Here is a 25,638-nt window from a genome sequence, read left to right as displayed (position 1 = left end):
CTCTTTTTTTTTTTTGGTTTCTATTTTATTGATTTCTGCTCTGATCTTTATGATTTCTCTTCTCCTGCTGGGTTTAGGGTTTGCTTCTTGTTCTTTCTCCAGCTCCTTTAGGTGTAGAGTTAAGTTGTGTATTTGAGACCTTCCTTGTTTCTTGAGAAAGGCTTGTACTGCTATATATTTTCCTCAAAAATATATTCCAACAAAGGACTGCCTTTGTTGTGTCCCACAGATTTTGAACCGTTGTGTTTTCATTATCATTTGTTTCCATGAATTTTTTCAATTCTTCTTTAATTTCCTGGTTGACCCATTCCTTCTTTAGAAGGATGCTGTTTAGTCTCCATGTATTTGGGTTCTTTCCAAATTTCCTCTTGGGATTGAGTTCTAGCTTAGAGCATTGTTGTCTGAAAATATGCAGGGAATGATCCCAATCTTTTGATACCGGTTGAGACCTGATTTAGGACCCAGGATGTGATCTATTTTGGAGAATGTTCCACGTGCACTAGAGAAGAATGTATATTCTGTTGCTTTTGGATGAAATGTTCTGAGTATATCTGTGATGTCCATCTGGTCCAGTGTGTCATTTAAGGCCTTTATTTCCTTGCTGATCTTTTGCTTGGATGAGCTGTTCATTTCAGTGAGGGGAGTGTTAAAGTCCCCTACTATTATTGTATTATTGTTGATGTGTTTCTTTGATTTTGTTATTAATTGGCTTATATAGCTGGCTGCTCCCACATTAGGGGCATAGATATTTAAAATTGTTAGATCTTCTTCTTGGACAGACCCTTTGAGTATGATATAGTGTCCTTCCTCATCCCTTATTATAGTCTTTGGCTTAAAATCTATTTGATCTGATATAAGGATTGCCACCCCTGCTTTCTTCTGATGTCCATTAGCATGGTAAATTGTTTTCCACCCCCTCACTTTAAATCTGGAGGTGTCTTCAGGTCTAAAACGAGTTTCTTGTAGGCAACATATAGATGGGTTTTGTTTTTTATCCATTCTGATACCCTGTGTCTTTTGATTGGGGGCATTTAGCCCATTTACATTCAGGGTAACTATTGAGAGATATGAATTTAGTGCCATTGTATTGCCTGTAAGGTGACTGTTACTGTATATTGTCTCTGTTCCTTTCTGACCTGCTACTTTTAGGCTCTCTCTTTGCTTAGAGGACCCTTTCAATATTTTCTGTAGAGCTGGTTTGGTGTTTGCAAATTCTTTCAGTTTTTGTTTGTCCTGGAAGCTTTTTATCTCTCCTTCTATTTTCAATGATAGCCTAACTGGATATAGTATTCTTAGCTGCATGTTTTTCTCATTTAGTGCTCTGAATATATCATGCCAGCTTTTTCTGGTCTGTCAGGTCTCTGTAGATAAGTCTGCTGCCAATCTAATATTTTTACCATTGTATGTTATAGACTTCTTTTTCCAGGCTGCTTTCAGGATTTTCTCTTTGTCACTAAGACTTGTAAATTTTACTATTAGGTGACGGGGTGTGGACCTATTCTTGTTGATTTTGAGGGGGGGGTTCTCTACATCTCCTGGATTTTGATGCTGTTCCCTTTGCCTTATTAAGGAAATTCTCTCCAATATACCTTCTACTCCCCTCTCTCTTTCTTATTCTTCTGGAATCTTAATTATTCTAATGTTGTTTCATCTTATGGTGTCACTTATCTTTCAAATTCTCCCCTCATGGTCCAGTAGCTGTTTGTTCCTCTTTTGCTCAGCTTCTTTATTCTCTGTCCTTTGGTCTTCTATATCACTAATTCTTTCTTCTGCCTCATTTATCCTAGCAGTGAGAGCCTCCATTTTTGATTGCACCTCATTAATAGCTTTTTTGATTTCAACTTGGTTAGATTTTAGTTCTTTTATTTCTCCAGAAAGGGCTTTTATCTCTCTGGAGAGGGTTTCTCTAATATCTTCCATGCCTTTTTTGAGCCCAGCTAGAACCTTGAGAATCATCATTCTGAACTCTAGATCTGACATGTTACCAATGTCTGTATTGATTAGGTCCCTAGCCTTCGGTACTGCCTCTTGTTCTTTTTTTTTTGTGGTGAATTTTTCCACCTTGTCATTTTGTCCAGATAAGAGTATATGAAGGAGCAAGTATAATACTAAAAGGGTGGCAAAGACCCCAGGAAAATATGCTTTAACCAAATCAGAAGAGACCCTAAATCGCTGGGGGGAGAAAGGGGATAAAAAGAGGTTCAGAAAAAAAAGAGAAACAATTAAAAAAAGAAAAAAATAAAGAAAAAATATAAAGAAGAAAAAATATCTATTAGATAAACTAGTTAAAAAAAACATTAAAAAAGTAAAGGGTAAAAGTTAAAAAAAATTTAGCAGAAGAAGGAAAAAAAATTGAAAAGAAAGAAAAATTAAATTAAATACAGGACTAAAGAATCATGGGGAGAAAGCCATGAGTTCTATGCTTTGCTTTCTCCTCCTCTGGAATCCTGCTGCTCTCCTTGGTATTGAAGCTGCACTCCTTGGTAGGTGAACTTGGTCCTGGCTGGATTTCTTGTTGATCTTCTGGGGGAGGGGCCTGTTTTAGTGATTCTCAAGTGTCTTTGCCCCAGGCGGAATTGCACCGCCCTTACCAGGGGCTGGGCTGAGTAATCAGCTCAGGTTTGCTTTCGGGAGCTTTTATGGAGGCTTCCTCACATAGGCATGGCCAAGTAATAGTAACTCCATTTTCTGCCCCTCTTCCCTCTTCTAGAGAACTGGGGATGGGAAGGTGATGCTGAAAATTCTAAGCTCCTAATCATGGTTAGATCTTTCTGGTAACCATCCCCCATTCAGGAGCCATCCAAAAGCTCAACCAGATTAACCTTATTAGAATAACAACAGGAAAAAAAAATGAACAACAGGGATGCCTGTGTGGCTTAGTCAGTTAAGGGCCTGCCTTCCACTCAGGTCATGATCTCAGGGTCCTGGGGTGGAGCCCCATGTCAGGCTTTCTGCTCAGCAAGGAGCCTGCTTCTCCCTCTCTCTGACACTCTGCCTGCTTGTGAACTCTCTCTTTCTGTCAAATAAATAAATAAAATCTTAAAAAAAAAAAACACAACATAAACTCCTGTGGCCCCCAAAATTTCAAGGGATTTAGGAATCCTGTGTCAGGAACCAGGATCAGACCAAATATTAAAACACAAAATGTGCCTAGTGCTCATATCACTTATAAATTAAAAAAAAATAAAAGAGACAGCTGACATTTTAATAAGTTTCTCTGTTCATTAATATTTAGTTCTTTTGGTCTTCTCTATTACATGTTTGTTTTGTCTTTTGTTTTTGCTCTAGGTTTTTTTCTGAAAATTTTGTTTCTAGCTTTATTGAAGTATATTTGACAAAAACATTGTATATACTAAGGTGTAGACTGTGATATTTAATATACATATACATTGTCTAATGTTTACTACAAAGTTAATTAGCATATCTGTCATCTTTCAATGATGTGTGTGTGTACATGTATGTGTGTTTGGTGAGAAGCTTACACTCAGAAATTTCAGATGTCCAATACAGCATTATTCACTATAGTCACAGTGCTATTGTTAAGCTCAAAAGTAGAAACTGTCAGTTATTTTACCAAGAGAAGGTGGGTTTGTTAGGGAATAAAAGCAAATTGTAATCCAGAACAAACAAGCTATGACACAAAACTATAGGCAAGTCTGGGGAACAAAGAAGAGGTACACTTTTTTAAGAAGAAAAGTGGTGAGTTATGAAGCTTGTGAACTAAAAGTCCACTGGAGTAAACTAGGGGTTTAGTGTGGTGACTTCTTTTTGGCTGAGCTGTCCTGGTGGGTGGGGGATGAGGAAAGTATCTCTTCCTCCTGCTGGAGTAGTAGAGTAGTAACCCCGTGCAAGGTCAAGTCTGGGTAAGGCCAAATCCATCTCTTCCTGTTGGGTCTGCAATTAACTAGGAGTGGGAGTGCTGAGAGCTCCCCTGTGGAAAACTCCTGTCTGCATTTTAGTGATATTTCCCTCACTGATTTTCGCAGTGTACATTAGATTTTCAGAACTTAATCATCTTACGACTGAAAGCTTGTACCCTTGACCAGTGTCTCCTCATCCCCTCCATCACTCATCGCCTCTGTCACTCATCCATCATTTGGCTTTCTTTCTAGGAGTTCAACTCCCCCCCCCCCCGGATTCTGCATATGAATGATACCATATACTATTTATCTTTCTCTGATTTATTTCATTTAGCGTAGTACCTGCTGGTTCATCCTTGTTGAAATGGCACTATTTATTTCTTATGCCTGAGCAATATTTTATTGTGTATTTATATATACCACATTTTCTTTATCTATCCTTCTGTTGACAGATACTTAAATTATCTCCATATCTAGGCTGTTGTGAATAATGCTGTGATCACAGGAGTGCAGATATCTCTTTGAGATATTGGTTTCATTTCCTTCAGATATATGTCCAGAAGTGGGATTGCTGGATCACGTGATAGTTCTTTTTTTCCCCCAGACTTTATTTATTTCTTCAAAAGAGAGCACAAGCAGGGGAAGCAGCAGAGGGAGGGAGAAGCAGGCTCCCCGCTGAGCAGTGAGCCTGATGTGGAGCTTGATCCCAGAACACTGGGATCACAACTTGAGCCCAAGGCAGATACTTAACCAACTAAGCCACCCAGGTGTATCATCTATTTTTTAATTTTTTGAGAAACTTCCATAGTGACTGTATCAGTTTACATCACTAATAGTGCATGAGCATTCCCTTTTCTCCACATTCTCACCACATTTGTTATTTTTTGCTTGATACTAACGATATCACGAGATGATATTTCTTTGTGGTTTTGATTGACATTTCCCTGATGGTGAGTGATACTGAGGATCATTTCACGTCTGTTGGCCATCTGGATGTCTTCTTTGGAAAAATTTCTTTTTAGGTTCCTTGCCCATTTTTTCCATCCAATTATTTGTGGATGTTTTTCCTACTGAGTTGTCTGAGTTTCTTGCAAATTTTGGGTATTAACTCCTTTTCACATATATGGTTTACATGCATTTGATCCCACTCTGTAGATTGTCTTTCATTTTGTTGATTATTTCCTTTGCTGTTCAGGTTTTTAGTTTGATGTTCCATTTGTTTACTTTTGGTTTATTACATGTGTGTTTGGTGTCAATGATATCCAAAAAATATCATTGCCATGACCAGTGACAAAGAGCTTTCCCTTTACATTTTCTTCCAGTAGTTTCACCATTTTAGGTTTTAAATGTAAGTCCTTAGTTCATTTTGAGTCAATTTTTGTGTATGGTATAAGGGGTCTATTTTCATTCTTTTGTGTTGGAATATCCAATTTTCTTAATAGCATTTATTAAGAAATGATCCTTTCCCTCATTGTATGTTCTTAGTGCCCTTGTCAAAAAATTAGTTGACTGTATATGTGTAGGTTTATTTCTGGACTCCCTGTTCTGTTCCATTAGCTTATGGGTCTATTTTTTAAAACTATTTTATTTATTTATTTGACAGAGAGAGAGAAGAAGAGAGCATGAGCTGAGGAGAGGCAGAGGGAGAAGCAGACTCCTTGCTGAGCAGGGAGCCTGAAGCAAGGCTTGATCCAGGACCTTGTGATCATGACTTGAGCTGAAGGCAGACGCTTAACTGAGCCACCCAGGCTCCCCTTAGGTGTCTGTTTTTATGCCAGTGCCATACTGTTTTGATTACTGTAGCTTTGTAATATAACTTGAAGTCAAAAAGTGTGATTCTTCTTGCTTTATTTTTTAGTGAGTGCTTTTGCTATTTAGGGAGTTTTGTGGTTTCATACACATTTCAGAATTATTTTTTCTATTTCTGTCAAAAATGCCATTGGGATTTTGATAAGGATAGCATTGGCTCTGTAGACCGTTTTGTGTAGTATGGACATTTTAATTATTAATCCATTCCATGATCATGGTAGATCATTCCATTTATTTGTGCCTTCTTCAGTTTCTGTCATCTGTCACATTTATTGATTTGCTTGTTTGAACCATCCTCACATCCCAGGGATAAAACCTACTTTATTGTGTTGTATCATCCTTTTATTTTGCTATGAATTTACTTTGCTAGTTTTTTGGAGGGGTTTTGCCTCTGTATTCCTCAGGAATGTGGGCTGTAATTTTATTTCTTAGTTGTTTTCTTATCTGACTTTGAGATCTGGATGTTAGCCTTATAAAATGACCCTGGAAGTGTTCTCTCCTCTTCTCACTTCTTTTTTGGAAGTTTGAGAAGGATTGGCATTAGTTCTTCTTTAAATGTTCGATAAGATTAATCAGTGAAACCATCTTCCTTGTTATTTGTTCACATTTTCTGTTTCTGTTTCCTAATAGGTTGTAATTTCAAAGAATTTGTCCATTTTCAACTTGTTGGATTATCAAATTTGTTAGGACATAAATGTTCATAATAATCTCATATGATTCTTGATATTTCTGTGGTATCATCTGTAATGTTTTTCTTTCATTTCCAGTTTTATTTATTTGAATCTCTCTTTTTTTCTTATTTTACTTGTTGGTCGATTTGCTTATATTTTTAAGCTCCAACTCTCAGTTTATATCTTTCCTATTGTTTTTCTGATCTCTATTTCATTTACTTCTGCTCTAATTTGGTGCTTTTTTTAGTTAGTTGTTTAAGGCATACAGTTAGGTTATTAATTTTAGGTCTCTCTTTTTTAAGTTGGTTTTTAATTGCTATAAACTTTCTTCTTAGAACTACTTTTTGTTGCAGCATGATATGGTTTTTGATGTGTTACATTTCCATTTTTATTTGTTTCAAGATATTTTTGATTTTCCTTTTTGATTTCTTCCTAGACATTGTTTTTTCAGGAACGTGTTGATTAATTTCTACATTTTTCTGGACTTTTCAGGTTTCCTCCTGTTTTTGATTTCTAGTTTTCATAACATTGTGTTTGGAAAAAACACAAAAAAACATTGTGATCTGATTTAAAATCTTCTTTAATTTTTAAGACTTGTTTTATGGCCTAACATATGATCTATCCTAGGAAATATTCTGCATTCAATTGAGAAGAATGTGCACTCTGCTGCTGTTGGATATGTTTTGCATATATCTGTTATGTCCATTTGGTCTAAAGTGTAGTTCAAATCATATATTTCTTTGTTGATTTTCTGCCTGGATGATTTCTTCAAGTTGAAATTAGAGTATTAAAGGCTTCTGTTATTATTGCATTGCTATGTATTTCTGCCTTCAGATCTGTTAGTATTTGCTTACTATTTTTATGTTCTCTGGTGTTGGGCATATGTATGTTTACTATTTTTATATCCTCTTGATGATACAAAGTTACAATTTTGAACTTAAAGTACATTTCATCTGATACAATTCCCCCTAGTCTTTTTGGTTACTGTTTGCATGAAATATCTTCTTCCATCTCTTTTCTTTGAGCCTATATGTGTTCTGAAAGCTGAGTGAGTTTCTTGTAGGCAGCATACAGTTAGGCCTTTTTAAATCCTATCAGATACTCTGTCTTTTTATTGGAAAAGTTGGTGCATTTACATGTATAGTATAGTAACTATTTGCAGATAAGGACTTATAATTGCCATCTTGTTAAATGTTTTCTGGCTATTTAAAAAAGTTTTTTAAAGATTTTGTTTATTTATTTGACACAGAAAGAGAGAGAGAGCACAAGCAGGGAGAGTGGCAGGCAGAGGGAGAGAGAGAAGCAGGCTCCCCACTGAACAGGGAGCCCAATACAGGACTTGATCCCAGGACCGTGAGGTCATTACCTGAGCCAAAGGCAGACTCTTAACAGGCTGAGCCACCCAGGCACCCCTTCTAGCTATTTTATAGTTCCTTTATTACTTGTTACCTCTTTGCCATCTTCCTTTGTGATTTTGATGATTTTCCAGTGTGGTATGCTTTGACTCTTTCCTTTGTTCTTTTATGCACCTACTATAGGTTAACAAAAGGCTTATGTAAAACCCTTTAGAGTAATGCTAGTCCTTTTTTTTTTTTTTAATGCTAGTCTGTTTTAAGCTGAAAACCGCTTAACTTTGATTGTATATGAAATACCTTTTTCTCCCCCCCCCAACATTTTATGGTTTTGATGTCACAGTTTACATCTTTTCCTATTCTGTATACATTCATAAATTATTTTAGCTATAGTTATTTTTAACACTTTTATCTTTAAATCATTATACTAGAGTTAAGTGATTTGCATAACACTATTGTGGTATTATTCTGAATTTGTCTATATTCTTTACTGGTAAGTTGTAAGTTTTATACTTTCATATGTTTTCATATGACTCACTAGCAGCTTGCATTTCACCTTGAAGAGTTCCCTTTAGCATTTCTTCTAAAGCAGGTCTAATGGAGATGAACCCCTTTAGCTTTTGTTTGAAAAAGTCTTTATCTCTCCTTCATTTCTAAAGGACACCTCTTCTGGATAAAATATTCTTCATAAAAAATTAAGGAAACATGATGCCACCAAAGGAATACAGTAATCTTCCACTCATAGACCTCAAAGAAATGGGAGACATATGAATTGCTGGACAGAGAATTCTGGGGACTTCCTGGTCCTTTTCCCTGCTGTGCAGGGTATTATGGTTGAAGGGATCCATCTTGGCATAGGGTACAGCTACGAGGGCTCTTGTAGTGCTGGTGGCATTGGTGTCTGATATGTGGGCACTTCTGGGGTCCCAGAAGCTCTGGGGTCTGAGAAGCTGGGTATTCCCCAGCAGTGGTGACCCCAGTGCCCACCACAGGGATGCCTGTAGAGCAGCCATGGGGCTCGGGTTTGGAGCATGGCCATGTGCAGAGTAGCCAAGGAGATGGAGTCTGAAGTGTGCACACGTGTGGAGCCCTTGGGACTCTGGAACCAAGGTGTGGGTGGGGCTGGTGCTGTGGCTGTGCTGCTTCTGGGGGAGGGGCAGCAGAGTCTCCCTTTCTAGTTGCTCCACAGCTCTGGGCAGTGCTGCCTGTTGCTTGTCTTGGTAGCTGATGCCCTGGTGTCCTCTGGGGAGCAGCACGGTGTTGTCCACGTGACAGACATTCTTGGATCCTCCACCATGAGCTCTGTGTAGAGTCTGCGCTGTTGTGGGAGCTGCTGAGATGCTAGAACATGTCACTGGGGACTATGATGTCAGCCCCTGTGTGACAGACGCTGACAGCCCACCATCTTCTTGGTTCTTAGCCAGCTGTCTCAGCTCAGCCAGTCTCCCCAGGGATCCTTTCTGTGGAGTTGGTCTCATTTTTTTCCCCACTGTGTTGCCGTAGTTCTTTTTCTTTTCTTTTTTTTTCTTTTGTTTTGTTTTCCAATTTATTTATTTTCTGAAAAACAGTATTCATTATTTTTTCACCACACCCAGTGCTCCATGCAAGCCGTGCCCTCTATAATACCCACCACCTGGTACCCCAACCTCCCACCCCCCCGCCACTTCAAACCCCTCAGATTGTTTTTCAGAGTCCATAGTCTCTCATGGTTCACCTCCCCTTCCAATTTACCCAAATTCCCTACTCCTCTCTAACACCCCTTGTCCTCCATGCTATTTGTTATGCTCCACAAATAAGTGAAACCATATGATAATTGACTCTCTCTGCTTGACTTATTTCACTCAGCATAATCTCTTCCAGTCCCGTCCATGTTGCTACAAAAGTTGGGTATTCGTCCTTTCTGATGGAGGCATAATACTCCATAGTGTGTATGGACCACATCTTCCTTATCCATTCATCCGTTGAAGGGCATCTTGGTTCTTTCCATAGTTTGGCGACTGTGGCCATTGCTGCTATAAACATTGGCGTACAGATGGCCCTTCTTTTCACAACATCTGTGTCTTTGGGGTAAATACCCAGGAGTGCAATGGCAGGGTCATAGGGAAGCTCTATTTTTAATTTCTTGAGGAATCTCCACACTGTTCTCCAAAGAGGCTGCACCAACTTGCATTCCCACCAACAGTGTAAGAAGGTTCCCCTTTCTCCACATCCTCTCCAACAGCAACTTCTTTCAAGATACGTCTCCAAAGGCAAAGGAAACAAAAGCGAAAATAAACTTCTGGGACTTCATCAAAATCAAAAGCTTCTGCACAGCAAAGGAAACAGTCACAAAAACAAAGAGGCAACCCACGGAATGGGAGAAGATATTTGCAAATGACAGTACAGATAAAAGGTTGATATCCAGGATCTATAATGAACTCCTCAAACTCAACCCACAAGAAACAGACAAACACATCAAAAAATGGGCAGAAGATATGAACAGACACTTCTCCAATCAAGACATACAAATGGCTATCAGACACATGAAAAAATGCTCATCATCATTAGCCCTCAGGGAGATTCAAATTAAAACCACATTGAGATATCACCTTACACCAGTTAGAATGGCCAAAATTAACAAAACAGGAAACAACATGTGTTGCCGTAGTTCTTAATCAGACTCTTGAGCTCTCCCAGGCTTATTTTTGTTCATGGATACTATTTGTCCTCTCTTGGGGGGGTGGACAAAGAGTGGTATGTCCCACTCCCATTACCTTGTTGATGTCCAGAGGCCTGCTCTCATCTTTATTTTTTTCTTTCTACTTTCTTTGGATTTACAAAGTTTTGCTTTTTCTAACTTCTTTAAATAGTCTTTCCTTTCTTCTGGTATAAGCATTAAAAGCTTTTATTTGCCTGTACATGCCTCTTGAGATGCATCTCAAAAGTTTTAATATTTAATATCTTAGTATTCTTAATATTTGAAATCTTCTTTATGGTTCTTTTTTTGAACATGAGTTATTTATACAGGTGTTTCTTCATTTCCAGATTTATTGGATTTCACGTTTTATCACTTTATTTCTAATCTGATTGCAATATGGTCATAGAATTTGGATTGTATGATGATACAGTGTTTGAAATTTGTTGAGACTTATATTATGACCCAGTAGTTGGTTAATTTTGAAACTCTGCCATGTGCACTTTAAAATACATGCATGCTCCACTTCTTGAGTTGTACATAGTGTATTTGTGAACAGACTTTAAAATTAGATTATTATAATCTGTGTCACTACTGGTTTTGTTTGTGTTTTGTTTTGGTGGTGGTGGGGGGGTTGGCCTGATTAACTGAAATGAATTTGTTACAATGTTCTGTTATCTGCTATATTTATTTGTTTCTCCTTATGGTTCTGCCAGTTTTTGAATTATGTGTTTTGCATTACATATTTGCACTACATACTTTGAAGTGATGTTGTTAGGTGGAAGGTCAGAACTTTTATTTTCCTGGTGAAATGAACCTTAATCATTATGCCATGAACTTCTTTATGTCTAATGACTACTTCTGCCTTAATATCTATTATTTCTGATAGAAATACAGCTCTAATATCTTTATTTTGCCCAATAGTTGCCTGATAGATCTTTTTACTATCTTTTTCTTACATCCTTTTTGTATCCTTTTGTTTTACAGATTTGTCTTTTATTTTTTTTTCCAATTTATTTATTTTCAGAAAAACAGTATTCATTATTTTTTCACCACACCCAGTGCTCCATGCAAGCTGTGCCCTCTATAATACCCACCACCTGGTACCCCAACCTCCCACCCCCCCGCCACTTCAAACCTGGGTTGCTGGGGGGAGGGGGGTTGGGAGAACGGGGGTAGGGTTATGGACATTGGGGAGGGTATGTGCTTTTGGGTAAATTGGAAGGGGAGATGAACCATGAGAGACTATGGACTCTGAAAAACAGATTTGTCTTTTAAATAGGATATAACTGGATTTTTCCTCCAGTTTTTCTTTGTCTTTTTAGAAAATTTGGTGCATTTGTATTGACTTATTTTTAATATGTTTTGATTTATTTCTGCCACCTTATTTTGTGACTACTACAGAAGTTTTAAGATGTATGCTTAGCTTGCCAATGTGTAAATTTAATAATTTTCCATCTTCCTCCAGAAAATACAAATATCTTAGAACAATTTAACTTTAATCATCTCCCTTCTGACCTCTATGCTGTTGTTTGTAGTGTACTCTAGTACCTTCTCACTTGGAGTCCCACAAGAAATCATTACTCTTTTATTTAGTAAGTGTTTGTCTAGGTTTACACAGATTCGTTACTTCTGCTGATAATTTCTTACATCTTAGACCTGTCATCTCGGGATCCATAGTCCACCTGTTTAAAGTCCTGTATGGTTTATTTTTGTGTGTCTGTTGGTTTTATTTGCCCAAAATGTCTTTATTTTGTCTTCATTTTTGAAATATATTTTTGCCAGGTATAGAATTCTAAGTTGACAGTTATTTTTCCATATCACATTGGTGATGTTGTGCCACTCTTTTAGTTTGTGCGTGTGTGTGTGTTTGCATGTGTGTGCATGCATGCATGCACATGTTATCAAGAAGCCCATACTTAGTCTGTTTTTCACTTTAATTTCTCTCTGGCTACTGCTTCGATCTCCTTGTTGCCTTTGGCATTCTGTAGTTCCACTGCATTGGAAGGGTGTGTGTGTGTGTGTGTGTGTACATGCGCATGTGTACACTTATATGTTCATCCTGCTTAGAATTTGCAGGATTCTGTGAACTTAGATTGGTGTCCAGAAAACTGTCATTATATTCCCCATTTTCTTTCTTCTTCCAGACTTTTGATGTGTATTATGTCAGATTTATCATTCTCTCCTGTCTACTTCTTAACCTGTCTTTTCATTTTTTCATCTTTTTTTGATAATTTGTTCAGATCTACCTGAATAAGAGTCCGAGTACTGTTTGGGAAATGGAAAGAGGGAATGAATATTATGTAGGCAACTTACTAAAGTCAACCACAACTGTCCTTTATTTTTTTTAATGTTTTAAATCCCTGTTTTGTGTGAATACATAGTTTTGCTTTTGATATTTGAGAAGGTTTGTGCATCATTTTAGTTCTTCTAGACTTAAAACATCATATATATTTCAACCTTTGTGATTTATGCACTTTAGGTAGCATCTGTTAGCTCCACATTGTGAAATGAAGAAATCAGAACATAATTCATGCATTTGCTTTTTATCTGATATCTCATACTCCCTAATGTTTATTGCATATGTTGTAATTATAGTTTTTTTTTTTCAGGTACCTTTATACTTTTAAATAATATAGCTAAACTTTTACTATTTTATTTATCAGAATTAAGTATCATCTATTGACTTCTGTGTATCTGAGAGGTGAAGAGCACTTATGTTCCCTATATTCCATTTACCTCCTTTTCTCCCCCTCTTGATTGTTTCGATACTCTGTTATTTCTGTGCTATCAAAGTTCTGCTGCGTGTCAAAAGTCCTATAGTTGTTTTGACTTACTTCTATACTTAAATGGATTTAATGCTCTTCCTATTATTTTCTTCATTGCCATATTTTTGCCTTCATCACTGTGAGGGTGGAATTTATTACCACGTACATTTTACAAGTAGGGTTCATGGATATCCTTACTGCATTTTGCATGTGTGGAAATGTTTGTTAGCTTCATAGTTACATGAAAACTTGGCTCTGTAGAAACTTCTTTAGCCACTCTTTTCTCCTGAGGAAATGTTCTGGCATTTGAGTGTTGCTGTGAAGAAGTGCGAGGTTAACTTGATTTTTTCGCTTGTCTCATAGGAAAAAAGAATAGTTCATTTGATTTTTTATACTATTTGATTAATAGTGAGATCAAACTTCTCTTTTTTGGTGGTGGGAATGTTTGGTGGTATGCTGTTAGCATGCAAATACAAGCTACTCCAGAGTTAAAGTAGATGTTGTAATTGACATACAGTCTCGTAGGGGCTGGCATATAATAGTCCATGGGTCAGATCTGGGCTGCGACCTGTTTTTCTAGGTCTGCAAGATAAGAATGGTTTTTATAAAGGAATAATGACAAGCAATTTGATGATGGAAAACATTAACCTTGAATCCTAATATGTAACATGTTACCCGACTCAAAAGAATTCTGTGTTCTTCATTGATAGGAACATTTAAATAGGAATATTTTAAAAATTTGTATTCAACTGTTTTCATATTGAATTTCATCAATAAAACATTTGTGGAAATCCATTTTCTCTCGCTGCATGAATAATGTGTAATATGTTTGATTTTTGTCCTCTGGTCCATAGCCTAAAATATTTACTCTTTGGCCTTTTTAAAGAGTAATTCTGCTGACCTCCACTCTGTTGTAAATACAGAATGAGTTTGATTCAGGGTTGCTTTTGAATGTAGGGGGAATGTTCCTTGGATCTGAACCTTGTCTCAAGTGTGGGCCCCAGAGTTGTAGCCTTCTGTTCCTGGCTATAGTAAATAATCCTTCTGTGGCCAATCTTGATGCTCTTGGGATCTGATCAGGACCCTTTCTACACCCTGAGTCTCACCACCAGATAGACCAGTCCTGCATTGATAGTGTAGTTGTTGGCTTCATTTCTGATGTGGAAATTTCTATCATTTCTATGTCAGTAAGAACTCCTCTTGCCTCTGGCCCATTTCAGTCTGTCATATTTGATTTGTCTGATGCTATTGACTTGACAATTAAAGCTTTTCCTACCCTACATTGATTCCATTGATTCTAGGCTACATCTTGGCTTCTTTAGATAGAGTATAGTTCCATGCCTATGCAGTGCATTTTCTTTATTTGGAGGCTAGAGTTCCCTCAGAAATCAGAAAGAGAACTCTTCTTTTCCATATTTCAAAACCCACTCCCTTCTGTTCTGTCTGAAGAATGCTAGTAGCATATGGATATGGACTTTTAGTACTTAGTGAATGGTGAAATACGTTTAACACCTCGGGCCACCAGTTCCATTGAATTCCCTACATTCTTTCTGATGATATTCCTTGAGGAGAGGATCTTAAAACTTAGCATCCTCTTCAATATAGAATTTAAGGTAAATTAGAATTGTATGTACATGAACCCATCAAGTAAGAAAGAAAACCTTGCCTTAGAGATGGAGGTAGACAGTACGGAGGCTGCCCTGAGAAGGGTAACTAGCATAGTGAAGGGTCTGGGAATCACACTATATGGCGGAAACACTTGAAGGTGATGGAGATATTCAATTAAGCCTAGTGGGAAGTTGAGAACCAACTTTTTTGCAGTTTTGAAACTGATAGTCACAGCTGTGAAAGCAACTTTTATGTTTAAAAAGTAACGTGAACATATTTCTTACAGCCTGTTACCTCATAATTCTGTCTAGGAAAAAAAAATCAAAAATATACCAGTTGATTTGACGACAATAAATCAAGACATGGACAAGGAGAAAAGCAACACAAAAGAAAGGTAAGGTAAAATCTAATAAAATTAAAATTTCAACAACATGTGGTAATAGTGGTAAGCCATTCTGACAATGAAGAATGGACAATGTCTTTTGAGGAATGGATGAGGGTGCCGGAGTTTAGCAAACCTCAGGGAGGCGTTCCTGGTAAAATAGGCAGATTAATACCAGCTCATTCCCCCAGAGCAGTCTTGGATATACCAAAAAGATGAGAAGGAAGTTGCTGAAAATGAGAGGTTAACCAAGAGCTGGGAAACCCCAGAAGGGCCAAAGGTGGTTAGGTGTGGGCAGATGGAGAAGAGGTTAGAGAGATTCATATGCTTGCTTCCTTTTTCACATTTGTCTTGGTGGATCAGTGTCCACTCAGGAAGAGTATAATGGAGTGAGGAAGTGCTTGAAGAAACTTGGCTTCTATTAAGTCTGATGGGTTGAACTATGCTCTTCCTGCTCTCCTTTCTGAAATCCTACCAAATTATCAAAAAGAATAAATCCACAAGAGAAGGTGAGAAGAGACAAAAACACAAAAGACGAAAGAACTGCCAGTGTCTTTTTGGAAGCTCAGAAATGGAAGGATAAGTGATCACTAATTTTGCAGAGCAAACAGTACAAACCTAAGGTGGCAGAGGTGAAGCCCAGAGGCAGCTGCTTCTTGCCTGCTGTCCCCACAACCCCGCCTGGAAGGATCCTCTCCAGGTGGCAGCAGCAGCAAAAGCAGTAACCTGGAAGTTCATAGAAGCAGTGCTTAGAGCACAGATCCCCTTCCTTCACCTCTCTCAGCCAAGAGAGTGTTCCTTCCTTCATTCCAGCAGAAGACATCCAGGATGCAGGGGCACCAGACACAGTGAGAGTATCGCACCCATTATTGTACCCAGATCATAGGGGACCTTAGTATTCTTCTTCTGCTGGACTTTGAGGAAGCTCACAGCCAAAATCTAAGCACGTTGTACCCTGGGAAACTGGCCAGGGTACTGGAAAGCCGGTTGGGAAAACCTCAACTAAGCATTACCCCACAGTGAAATCTGTCAGTTGGCAGATTCCTGTCAGTGCATGAAGAGTGGTCTCATTGCTGTCTCAGTGATGATTCTTAAATACGAATAGATGACCCATGATCATTTGAGGAAAGCTTATAGCTTGATGGAAACTCAAATCACAGAAACCTGGAGAAAATAGACCCTACATGGAGAAGAAATGTTCAGTAACAACCAGCACAGGTCTATCCTGGATTGTCAGGTGACCAAAGAAAATAGCTTTAAGAGAATAAAAAATAGGGGACATTTGGAGAAAAAAAAAAAAAAAGCTTTTGGAAATTAAATATATAATAGCAGAAATGGAGATAGAATAGGTGAAAGATAAAGCTGATGAAGTTTTCCACAAGGGAAAAGGGAAAGGTATAGAAGGTATGAGAGTAAAGATAAGAAAAGGTTTATGTTAGGAGACAAAAATAAGATAGAAATAAATTCCAAAAATGCCTGTAATCACAGTAAATGCAAATGGGCTAGACTTCGATTTTTGTTTTTTTTTTTTAAATGTCAGACTGGATTAAATGCATGTGTGGAAACATCTTGGGAAGCAAAAAGTTACCAACAGATGAAAGAAGAAAGATGCTTCCATATTATCTTCTGGGTCATAGGGAACAATTACAAGACTTCACCATTCGAGACCATAAAACTTGTTTAAACAAATTCTCAAGACATCTCAATAGATCACATACTCCTTGATCACTGTAGACATCAATTACAAGAGATTAACTAGGAAAACCACTCTGCGGTTTGGAAATGAAACATGATGTCTGACAAACAAACATTTCTGAAAGACTCCCCCACCCCCACCCAGGAGGAAACAAAGTAGAACTAAGTCTAGAAAAGCAAGAAACAAAGAAGAGAGGTAGTTGCTGAACCTGGCCCACTAATCCTTTCACACTTAGAGGTGGTATGGTGGTGCCTGTTCTGTTGTGTGGAGAGTTTATAGTCCTACAGCTTACATTAGTAAGATAGGCTGAAAAATTAATGAGGTAATGATCCATTCTAAGAAGTTAAGGGGAAAAATTGAGCAGAATAAGCCAAAAGAAAATCGAGGGAAGAAGATAAACAGTATCAAAAACTAAGAAAATAGAAATCAAAGAGAGAGAAAATCAGGAAAAGCAACAGCTGTCAATCACATTGGCAAATCTTTGACAGACCAGAGCAGGAAAAAGAGAGTCACCCAGGGACGGTTAGGCTGTGACACTGCACAGCTCAACACCGCTTAGCATGTGCTCGCTTTGTCTGCGCAGGGGGGCGGGGCAGTGGGTCTGTGAGCACTACTCAGGAGGCCAGAATGGGAGACCCTCAGAGCAGAGCCATCTGCAGTTAGAGATGAGAAAATTAACTCTTTCATGGCAATTAGTCTGAAACAAAATGTAGAAGTTTTAAGAAAAATATGAATAAAATAGGCTCAATAAGTAATAGGCAAGGGGAACTTTGCTGTTTTTATTTAAATTCTAGTTAGTTGGCATACAGTGTTACAGTTGTTTCAGGTGTACAATATAGTGGTTCAGCACCTCCATGGGACACAGTGCTCATCAGGACACGTGCTTTATCCCCATCACCTGTTCTGCCCAGCCCCCCCCGACCCCCACCCCTCTGGTACCATCAGTGTTAAGAGTCTGTTTCTTGATTTGGCTCTCTCTCATTTTTGATCCCCTTTGCTCATTTGATTTATTTCTTAATTATTTCTTAATTCCACGTATGAGTGAAATCATATGGTATTTGTTTTTCTCTGACTTATTTTGCTTAGTACAGTACTCTCTGGTTCCAGCCACATCATTGCAAAGGGCAAGATTTCATTCCTTTTCATCCACTAAAATTGTCGAATTTGTAATTATGAATCATGACCACCTCCCTAACTCCCCACCACCACCACCACCACCACACATACTAGGCTCAGGCAGGTTTCCAGAGTTTCTGAGTTTCTACCAGGTTATGAGTTTTAAAAGAAACTCAAGAAATGGAGAATTCCAATCTTATACAACTTCTTCCACAGAACAGAAAAAGGGAAAATAGTGCCTAAATCATGCATGCACATGGAGGGGAGGGGCAAAAGGAGGCAGAAAGGGAAGAGGCAGAGAGGGAAACTTAAGCAGACCCTGTGCTGAGCTTGGAGCTGAGGTGGGCTCCATCTCATGGTCTTGAGGACTCAGCCTGAGCGGAAACCAAGAGTCAGGACACCCAACCCACTGTGCCACCCAGCACCCCAGTTTATACAATCTTTTAAGTCAGTTTCATTCACATTCTTAGAAACAGAAAACCCGAAATAAAATGCTAACCTGCAGGTTATAATAGGATATCAAATTGGATGATACACCAAGATCAGATTGAGCAGCTTGTCTAAAAACTGCGAGGTTAGTTCAACATTGGAAAATGCATCAATATCAATTACCATTAATAAATTAAAGGAAGAAAGTATTTGATAAAATGCATTATCTCTTCATGCTCATCAGGACAGGTGCTTTATCCCCATCACCATCACAACGCTTAGCAAACTACATGATGAAAGGCATTTGCCAAAAACCTGAAGCAAATGTATTTATTTATTTTTTATTTTTACATTCTGAAACAATTTTTTTTAAGATTTTACTTATTTATTTGACAGAGAGAGATCATAAGTGGTCAGAGAGGCAGGCAGAGAGAGAGACGGGGAAGCAGACTCCCTGCTGAGCAGAGATGCGGGGCTCGATCCCAGGGCCCTGAGATCATGACCTGAGCCAAAGGCAGAGGTTTAACCCACTGAGCCACCCAGGCGCCCCTGAAGCAAATATTTTTTAAAAGTTATTTATTTTTTTAAATTTACTTTCAGCATAACAGTATTCATTGTTTTTGTACCACACCCAGTGCTCCATGCAATCCGTGCCCTCTATAATACCCACCACCTGGTACCCCGACTTCCCACCCCCCCGCCCCTTCAAAACCCTCAGATTGTTTTTCAGAGTCCATAGTCTCTCATGGTTCACCTCCCCTTCCAATTTCCCTCAACTCCCTTCTCCTCTCTAACTCCCCATGTCCTCCATGCTATTTGTTATGCTCCACAAATAAGTGAAATCATATGATAATTGACTCTCTCTGCTTGACTTATTTCACTCAGCATAATCTCTTCTAGTCCCATCCATGTTGCTACAAAAGTTGGGTATTCATCCTTTCTGATGGAGACATAATACTCCATAGTGTATATGGACCACATCTTCCTTATCCATTCATTCGTTGAAGGGCATCTTGGTTCTTTCCACAGTTTGGCGACCGTAGCCACCAATTCCTAATCCCCCTTTATCTTAGGAAAGTTGAATCCTTTAACAAAGATATCAAGATACATCCAGGAAGAATCAAAACAACCTTTCTCACCCACACTGAGAATTTACAACCACTCTCCCATCTTTTTCTTCCACTAGTATTTCTGTGTTTTTGTATTTGTCCTGATAGTATATAAATCTTACACTTGGGGTTCTTTTTGACGAGGTTCTTCCTTTATTTGCATATATATATATATGCATATATATATGTATTTTTTTCTCTTGTCATATACTTTTATCAGTCTTTTTGTTTGTCTGTTGTTTGTATACTTCATAAATCTTACCTTGGGGCCCATTTGGGCTGAACCTTCTCTTTTATCTCACCTTTCGTTCCTGTCTCTCTCCCTCTCTCTTTTTTTCTTTTTCCTTTCACTTGGGTGGGGAACCCTGATTGCTCAGAAGCATTCCAGGGTGCACCTTGACTGCACCATGGTCGATACATCCAGCTACACCCATTTAGCCATCTCTCACCAAAATGACTAGGAGGAGGAATGCCCAATAGAAGAAAAATACAGAGGATGGACCTTCTGCAACAGAGCTAACGGCTATCAACATAGACAATATGTCGGAAAGAGAATTCAGGCTAACAATTATCCAAGCAATAGCTAGGTTGGAGAAAGCCATGGGTGACCAAATGGAATTAATTAGGGCTGAACTGAAAACGACCAGAGATCATGTTTTCAATATTAGGGAAGAGCTGAAAGCTTCCAGGGATGAGCTTCACAATGCTCTCAATGAGTTCCAATCTAATCAAATTCTCTCAAAGCTAGAGTAACTGAGACAGAAGATAGAATTAGTGATCTGGAGGACAAACAGATAGAGAGAAAGGATCAGGAGGAAGCCTGGAACAAACAGCTTAGAAGCCACGAAAACAGAATCAGGGAAATAAATGATGCCATGAAACGTTCCAACGTCAGAATTATTGGAATCCCTGAAGGGGAGGAGAAAGAAAGAAGTCTAGAAGATAGAGTGGAACAAGTTCTTCGTGAAAATTTTCCGAATCTCGTGAATGGAACCAGCGTTCATGTACTAGAGGCCGAACGGTTTCCCCCCAAGATTACAGATTCTTAAAAGTCCTCGAGACACCTAATAGTAAGAATGAAGAATTATAATTGTAGACAGAACCTCTTGAAAGCAGCTAGGACAAAGAAGATTCTTATGTACAGAGGAAAGCCCATCAGAATAACGTCAGACCTCTCCACAGAGACCTGGCAAGCCAGAAAGGGCTGGCAAGATATAGTCAGGGCGCTGAATGAGAAGAACATGCAGCCAAGAATACTTTATCCAGCAAGACTGACATTTAAAATGGATGGAGAGATAAAGAGTTTCCAAGACCGGCAAGGCTTAAAAGACTATGCAACCACCAAGTTGATACTGCAGGAAATATTAAGGGGGGTTCTATAAAAGAGGAAAAAGCCCAAGAATAGCATTGAACAGAAATATAGAGACAATCTACAGAAAGAAAGACTTCAAAGGTAACACGATGTCAATAAAAACGTATCTATGAATAATCATCCTCAATGTGAATGGCCTAAATGTGCCCATAAAATGGCACAGGGTTGCAGACTGGATAAAACGACAGGACCCATCCATATGTTGTCTACAAGAGACCCATTTTGAACCTAAAGATACACCCAGACTGAAAGTGAAGGGATGGAGAAGCATCTTTCATGCCAGTGGGCCTCAAAAGAAGGCTGGGGTAGCGATTCTCATATCAGACAAATTAGATTTTGAAGCAAATATTTTTAATGGGCAAGTGTTAAAAGTGTTCCTCTTATGTTGAGAAAAGTGGCCAGGATACTTGCTATTGCCACTTCTGTGTGACATCCTATTAAAGGTCCTAAAGCAGTAAGCAAGAAAAAAAAAAGATAAAAAGAAATGAAAGCTGGAAGTTTTGAAAAAGAGAAACCATAATCATTTATATGATCTCTAGTAATAAAAGTACAAAATAATTGTTTTATAATTAATAATTGAATTTAATTTGGCAAGACTTCTAGATTAAAATCAGCATAAGTGAATTTCATTCCTATAGTTCAGCAGTAGATTGAAAATTTAATTTTAACCATCACTACCATTTATAATAATGGTAGTGTATAGTATAATAATAAAAAATCCAGTACCTAGGAAAAGGCATCAGTATGATCTTTGTAGAGAAGATTACAAAATTTAATTGAGAATGCAACAAAATTTATATGGAAAAGCAAAAGGCCAAAGATATGTAAGCACTCTTTAAGAAAAAGAAATTTGAAGGCATGAACTTATAGCTATGACAACTCTAGCAATTAAAGCAGTGGGACAGAAAAACGAGGACAGACAAAAATAAAGAACCAGGGGTAGATAATTGTATACATTTGGAGTGATGCAGACTTGTATATAATTGTATATCTGGAGTTACAGGTCAGGGAAGAAAAGGTAGGGGTGTTAGTAATGTGTGGTGACTATTGCATATCTTTATGGGGTGGGGGCGGGGAGAATTGGATCTGCTCCTCACATCATAGCCCAGACTCAAGGATGAAGTGTAAGAATTGCAAAAGGCAAAACTTTTAAACTATTTGGTAAAAGTAAAAAAGAATTTTGTTAATATTGGAGTAAGGACAGACTTCTTAAAAGTAAACACAAATTAGAGATGCAAAGATAGATAAATTAGGTTATATTAAAGTAAGAACTTGATTTATGAAGACTTCGTCAAGAATATGAAAAGTTGAGCCCAAACCAGAAGAGATTTTTAGTACATGTAAAATGACAAAAGATTACTATATAAAATGTGAAAAGAACTCCTAAACATTGTTAAGAAAATAGTATATAATTCATTATTAAAAAAAGAAAGAATGTGGATTAGACATTTCAGTGAAGAGGAAACTGTTCAAGGTGTTTATAAACCAAAAGGGACTCAGAGCGCTCGAGGGAGAAAGATTTAAGAAATACCTGATACCATCCACGAGCAAGTGTGAAGAAGTTGCGTTCTGCCTTTGAAGAGAAAGTTTGCCTCCTTATTCATGTGATTACATATTTTCGTTTAATACACCAGTGGGAAGTTTTGCCCACTGAGCGGCACATGAGGCTCTTCGGAGCCCTGCATTTCCTCCACCTTGCAAAAATGTGCTCTGCCACGTAAGTCAGCTGTAGGCACTGATTGTGGATTCTGTTCTTATGGAAAGGGTTTTTTAAAACGTTTACAAATAGGCAGTTGGCTAATGTATCGTGAAAAGGTTTTGGTTTTAGTCTTGGTAAGGGTTGTTGTTGTTGTTGGTTTTATAAGGAAAGGTAATATGTGAGTACAGAACTTCAAAAACTATTTTGACCTCACATTGCTGCGAATCGGTTTATATTTCTTCCTTCTTTTAAGTTAGATGACGATTCTTAAGTCCTTTCCAGCCATGACAATATCAGACCTCTTTTACATTTCTCTAGACTCTCCTTGTTTCAGATATGCTTTCTATATATTTTTTTATTATTCATTTATTTACTTTAAAAAATTTCTTAACTTTTAAGTAGGCTCCACACCCAGCATGGAGCCCAGGGCGGTGCTTGAACTCACAACCCTGATCAAGACCTCACCTCAGATCGAGAGTCATTCCTTAACTGAATGAGTCCCCCCAGGTGCCCTCAGAGCTACTTTTTGAAAAGTGTATCAAAAATTGTTTGAAAGGGGTGCCTGGGTGGCTGAGTGGAAGTGTCTGCCTTCAGCTCAGGTCATGATCCTGGAGTCCTGGGATTGAGTCCCACATCGGGCTCCCTGCTCGGCAGGGACCCTGCTTCTTTCTCTCCCTCTAGTGCTCCCCTGCTTGTGTTCTTTCTCTCTCTCAAATAAATAAATAAAATCTTTAAAAACATTGTTTGGAAAGATAGATATTGTATTGTAAAGTACAGTATAAAGATTTAAACTTAAGTCCTAGAGGCTGTTGACCATAGCGTCTTACTTTCTTTGTCATACTAGACTTCAGAAACGAGAAAGGCAAGAATATGAAGGTGTCACACCGTCAGAATATCAACCAGCTAAAGCAGCAGAAAAAGAAACCTTGAAATACCAAACACTCAGAACGCTTTCTGCCCTGAAGTCAGAGGAAACTGAACTCTATCAAGATTACTACTATCCAGGCAAGCCAATCTATGTTTTCTTTTATGAACATGGAAGGAAGTTGTCATGGCATTAACTTAAAAAACCAGTAAGCTACATTGCAATACTAGTTTACTTTCAAAGTACAAGGTTTGGTGCTTTACCAATTTTGTTAACCAGGACCTTCGGTGAGATCTTCCGATGCAGAGCTTGTCTCTTAAAGGGACAGTAATCTAAATACTGGTCATCACTATAAAATAACAATAGTGGTATTGTTCCCACCGCCAAGAATATCTGACATTTCTGGAGCATCTTAGAGTTCACATCACTCTTCTTCACATGTCATCTTTCTTAGGGTTTGTGTGAGGTGAGGACCCTAAAGTTGGGTCACGTTCCCTGAAGGCCCCAATGCCTTCTGGCTGGTCTGTGACCTCTGTGCGCTTATCTGTCAGGATCCTGCTACTCCTCCCCAGACTCCTGCTGTTTGTCATCCTTCCCTCCACCTGTCCCAACTGCACCATCAGCAGTATGTAAAACAGTTTTTCACCGCACTTCCTTTTTTATCCAGCTCTTTCCTTTCCTCGCTTTTCTGAAGGTTGGTCTTTGATCTCCTTCCATGGCCCCCTTCTCCCTCCAGCAGCCTATTAGCAGCGTCCTTAACCCCTTCCACTTCTCTCCTCTGCTCCAGGGTTGGCAGAATTGTCAATTTTGCATGCCTCCACCCCGTACCACTAAGCCTTTTTGCAGAAACCTGTCACACTTCTGTGGGTTTGTTCTTCACAAATCATGGTCTCCAGGAGCGGTTGGGGGGCGGGGGTGCTCAACACTGCCTGGGGCCCTTTATGCCTCCCTTCAGCTTTGCCTCTCATTACTCACCGCATCTCTTTACACTGTCACAGTTTAACCTCTCCTCTTCAATTATGCTTCCTACTTTAAAAAAAAATAATAAAAATAATAAAAATAGAAGGAATCAAAGGGAATCCTGTAACCTGCAGCTCCGCAGTCCCATTTCTGTACTTGTCTCACTTCTGGAGCTCCTTTTCTGCCACGTGCTCAGGAATGTGGGGTTGTCTTCCATTCTAACAGCTCTTTGTCAGTGCACAAACCTACTGCAGGCTTACCTGTCTCGAATAAACCAACTCAGGAGTCCCTTCCTTCCTTTCTTTCCCCTTGACTTTGAGGATACTACTCTCTTGGCTTTCTTTGTACTTTTCTGTCTCCTCTCTTTTGGTCTCTTTCATGGATCTTTATTCCTCTGACCTTTAAATATTGTTGCTTTTCAGGTGTTTGGGGTTCTGCCAAAATTAGTGTTCCCTTTGTGGACTAGACTACAGCTTGATGATTTTAAATAACAATACATTTCTTCTTATATTTCTTATTAAGTATATACCCAGAGCATGTAGGTGCTTTCTGTAATTGTCTTTAGTCTGTGTCTGAATATGGGTATGTTTGATGTTCTGAAGGAGCCTAAGAACTTTGGCATGTGTTGGGCGATACTCTTTTCTCTGACGGATTAAAACAGAGGGAGTGCCTGGGCCTTCTAGTTAAGTGTTTGCAGGCCTGACGTAGCTTCCTTTCCAGCAAAGTGGAAAGTAGAAGTCCTCTGACCCTTCTGTTACTTTCCTCAGTAAAGAGGGGCAGAAATAAAAGCCTGGATAGGAATATAAGGCTGGATGGGAATACAAGGGCCAGGCGGAGCAATGGCTCGTTGGCTTTGTTAAGGATCGGGGCATTATACCGTGAAGATAAAAGTCACAGGAAGGCTTACACAAAGAGTTAACATGATCAGATTTCTGCTTTGCAGAGATCACTCTGGCTATAGATTAAGAATAGATTGGAAGATGGGGCACCTGGGTGGCTCAGTGGGTTAAAACCTCTGCCTTCAGCTCAGGTCATGATCCCAGGATCCTGCGCTTTCTGCTCAGTAGGGAGCCTACTTCCCCCCACCCCTCTCTGCCTGCCTCTCTGCCTACTTGCGATCTCTGTCTGTCAAATAAATAAATAAATCTTAAAAAAAAAAAAAGAATAGATTGGAAGTAAACAAGAATTGATTTAGGGAGCTCAGTTAAGAGGTTTTGGATATTCTGAAGGTGGGATTATCAATTATGGTGATGGGTTGGAGAGAGAGA

General features: G+C 38.7%; 1 protein-coding gene across 1 annotated transcript in view; it reads left to right on the top strand.

Moving 5' to 3' along the window:
- The window catches only part of DNAH14 (dynein axonemal heavy chain 14), a 161,325-nt gene that overhangs the window by 85,679 nt on the left and 50,008 nt on the right, over positions 1–25,638 (top strand). Inside the window, exons 2-3 of the mRNA XM_044267422.1 lie at positions 15,054–15,136; positions 23,390–23,550. Of these exons, the coding sequence (XP_044123357.1) occupies positions 15,105–15,136; positions 23,390–23,550 (193 nt within the window). The 5' untranslated portion in view covers positions 15,054–15,104. The remainder of the gene's footprint in view (positions 1–15,053; positions 15,137–23,389; positions 23,551–25,638) is intronic.

The sequence above is a fragment of the Neovison vison genome, chromosome 10 (genome assembly GCF_020171115.1).
Source record: "Neovison vison isolate M4711 chromosome 10, ASM_NN_V1, whole genome shotgun sequence".
In the NCBI taxonomy this organism is placed as follows: domain Eukaryota; kingdom Metazoa; phylum Chordata; class Mammalia; order Carnivora; family Mustelidae; genus Neogale; species Neogale vison.
The sequence above is the reverse complement of the archived record's forward strand: the minus strand, read 5'-3'. Positions and strand labels throughout refer to the sequence as shown.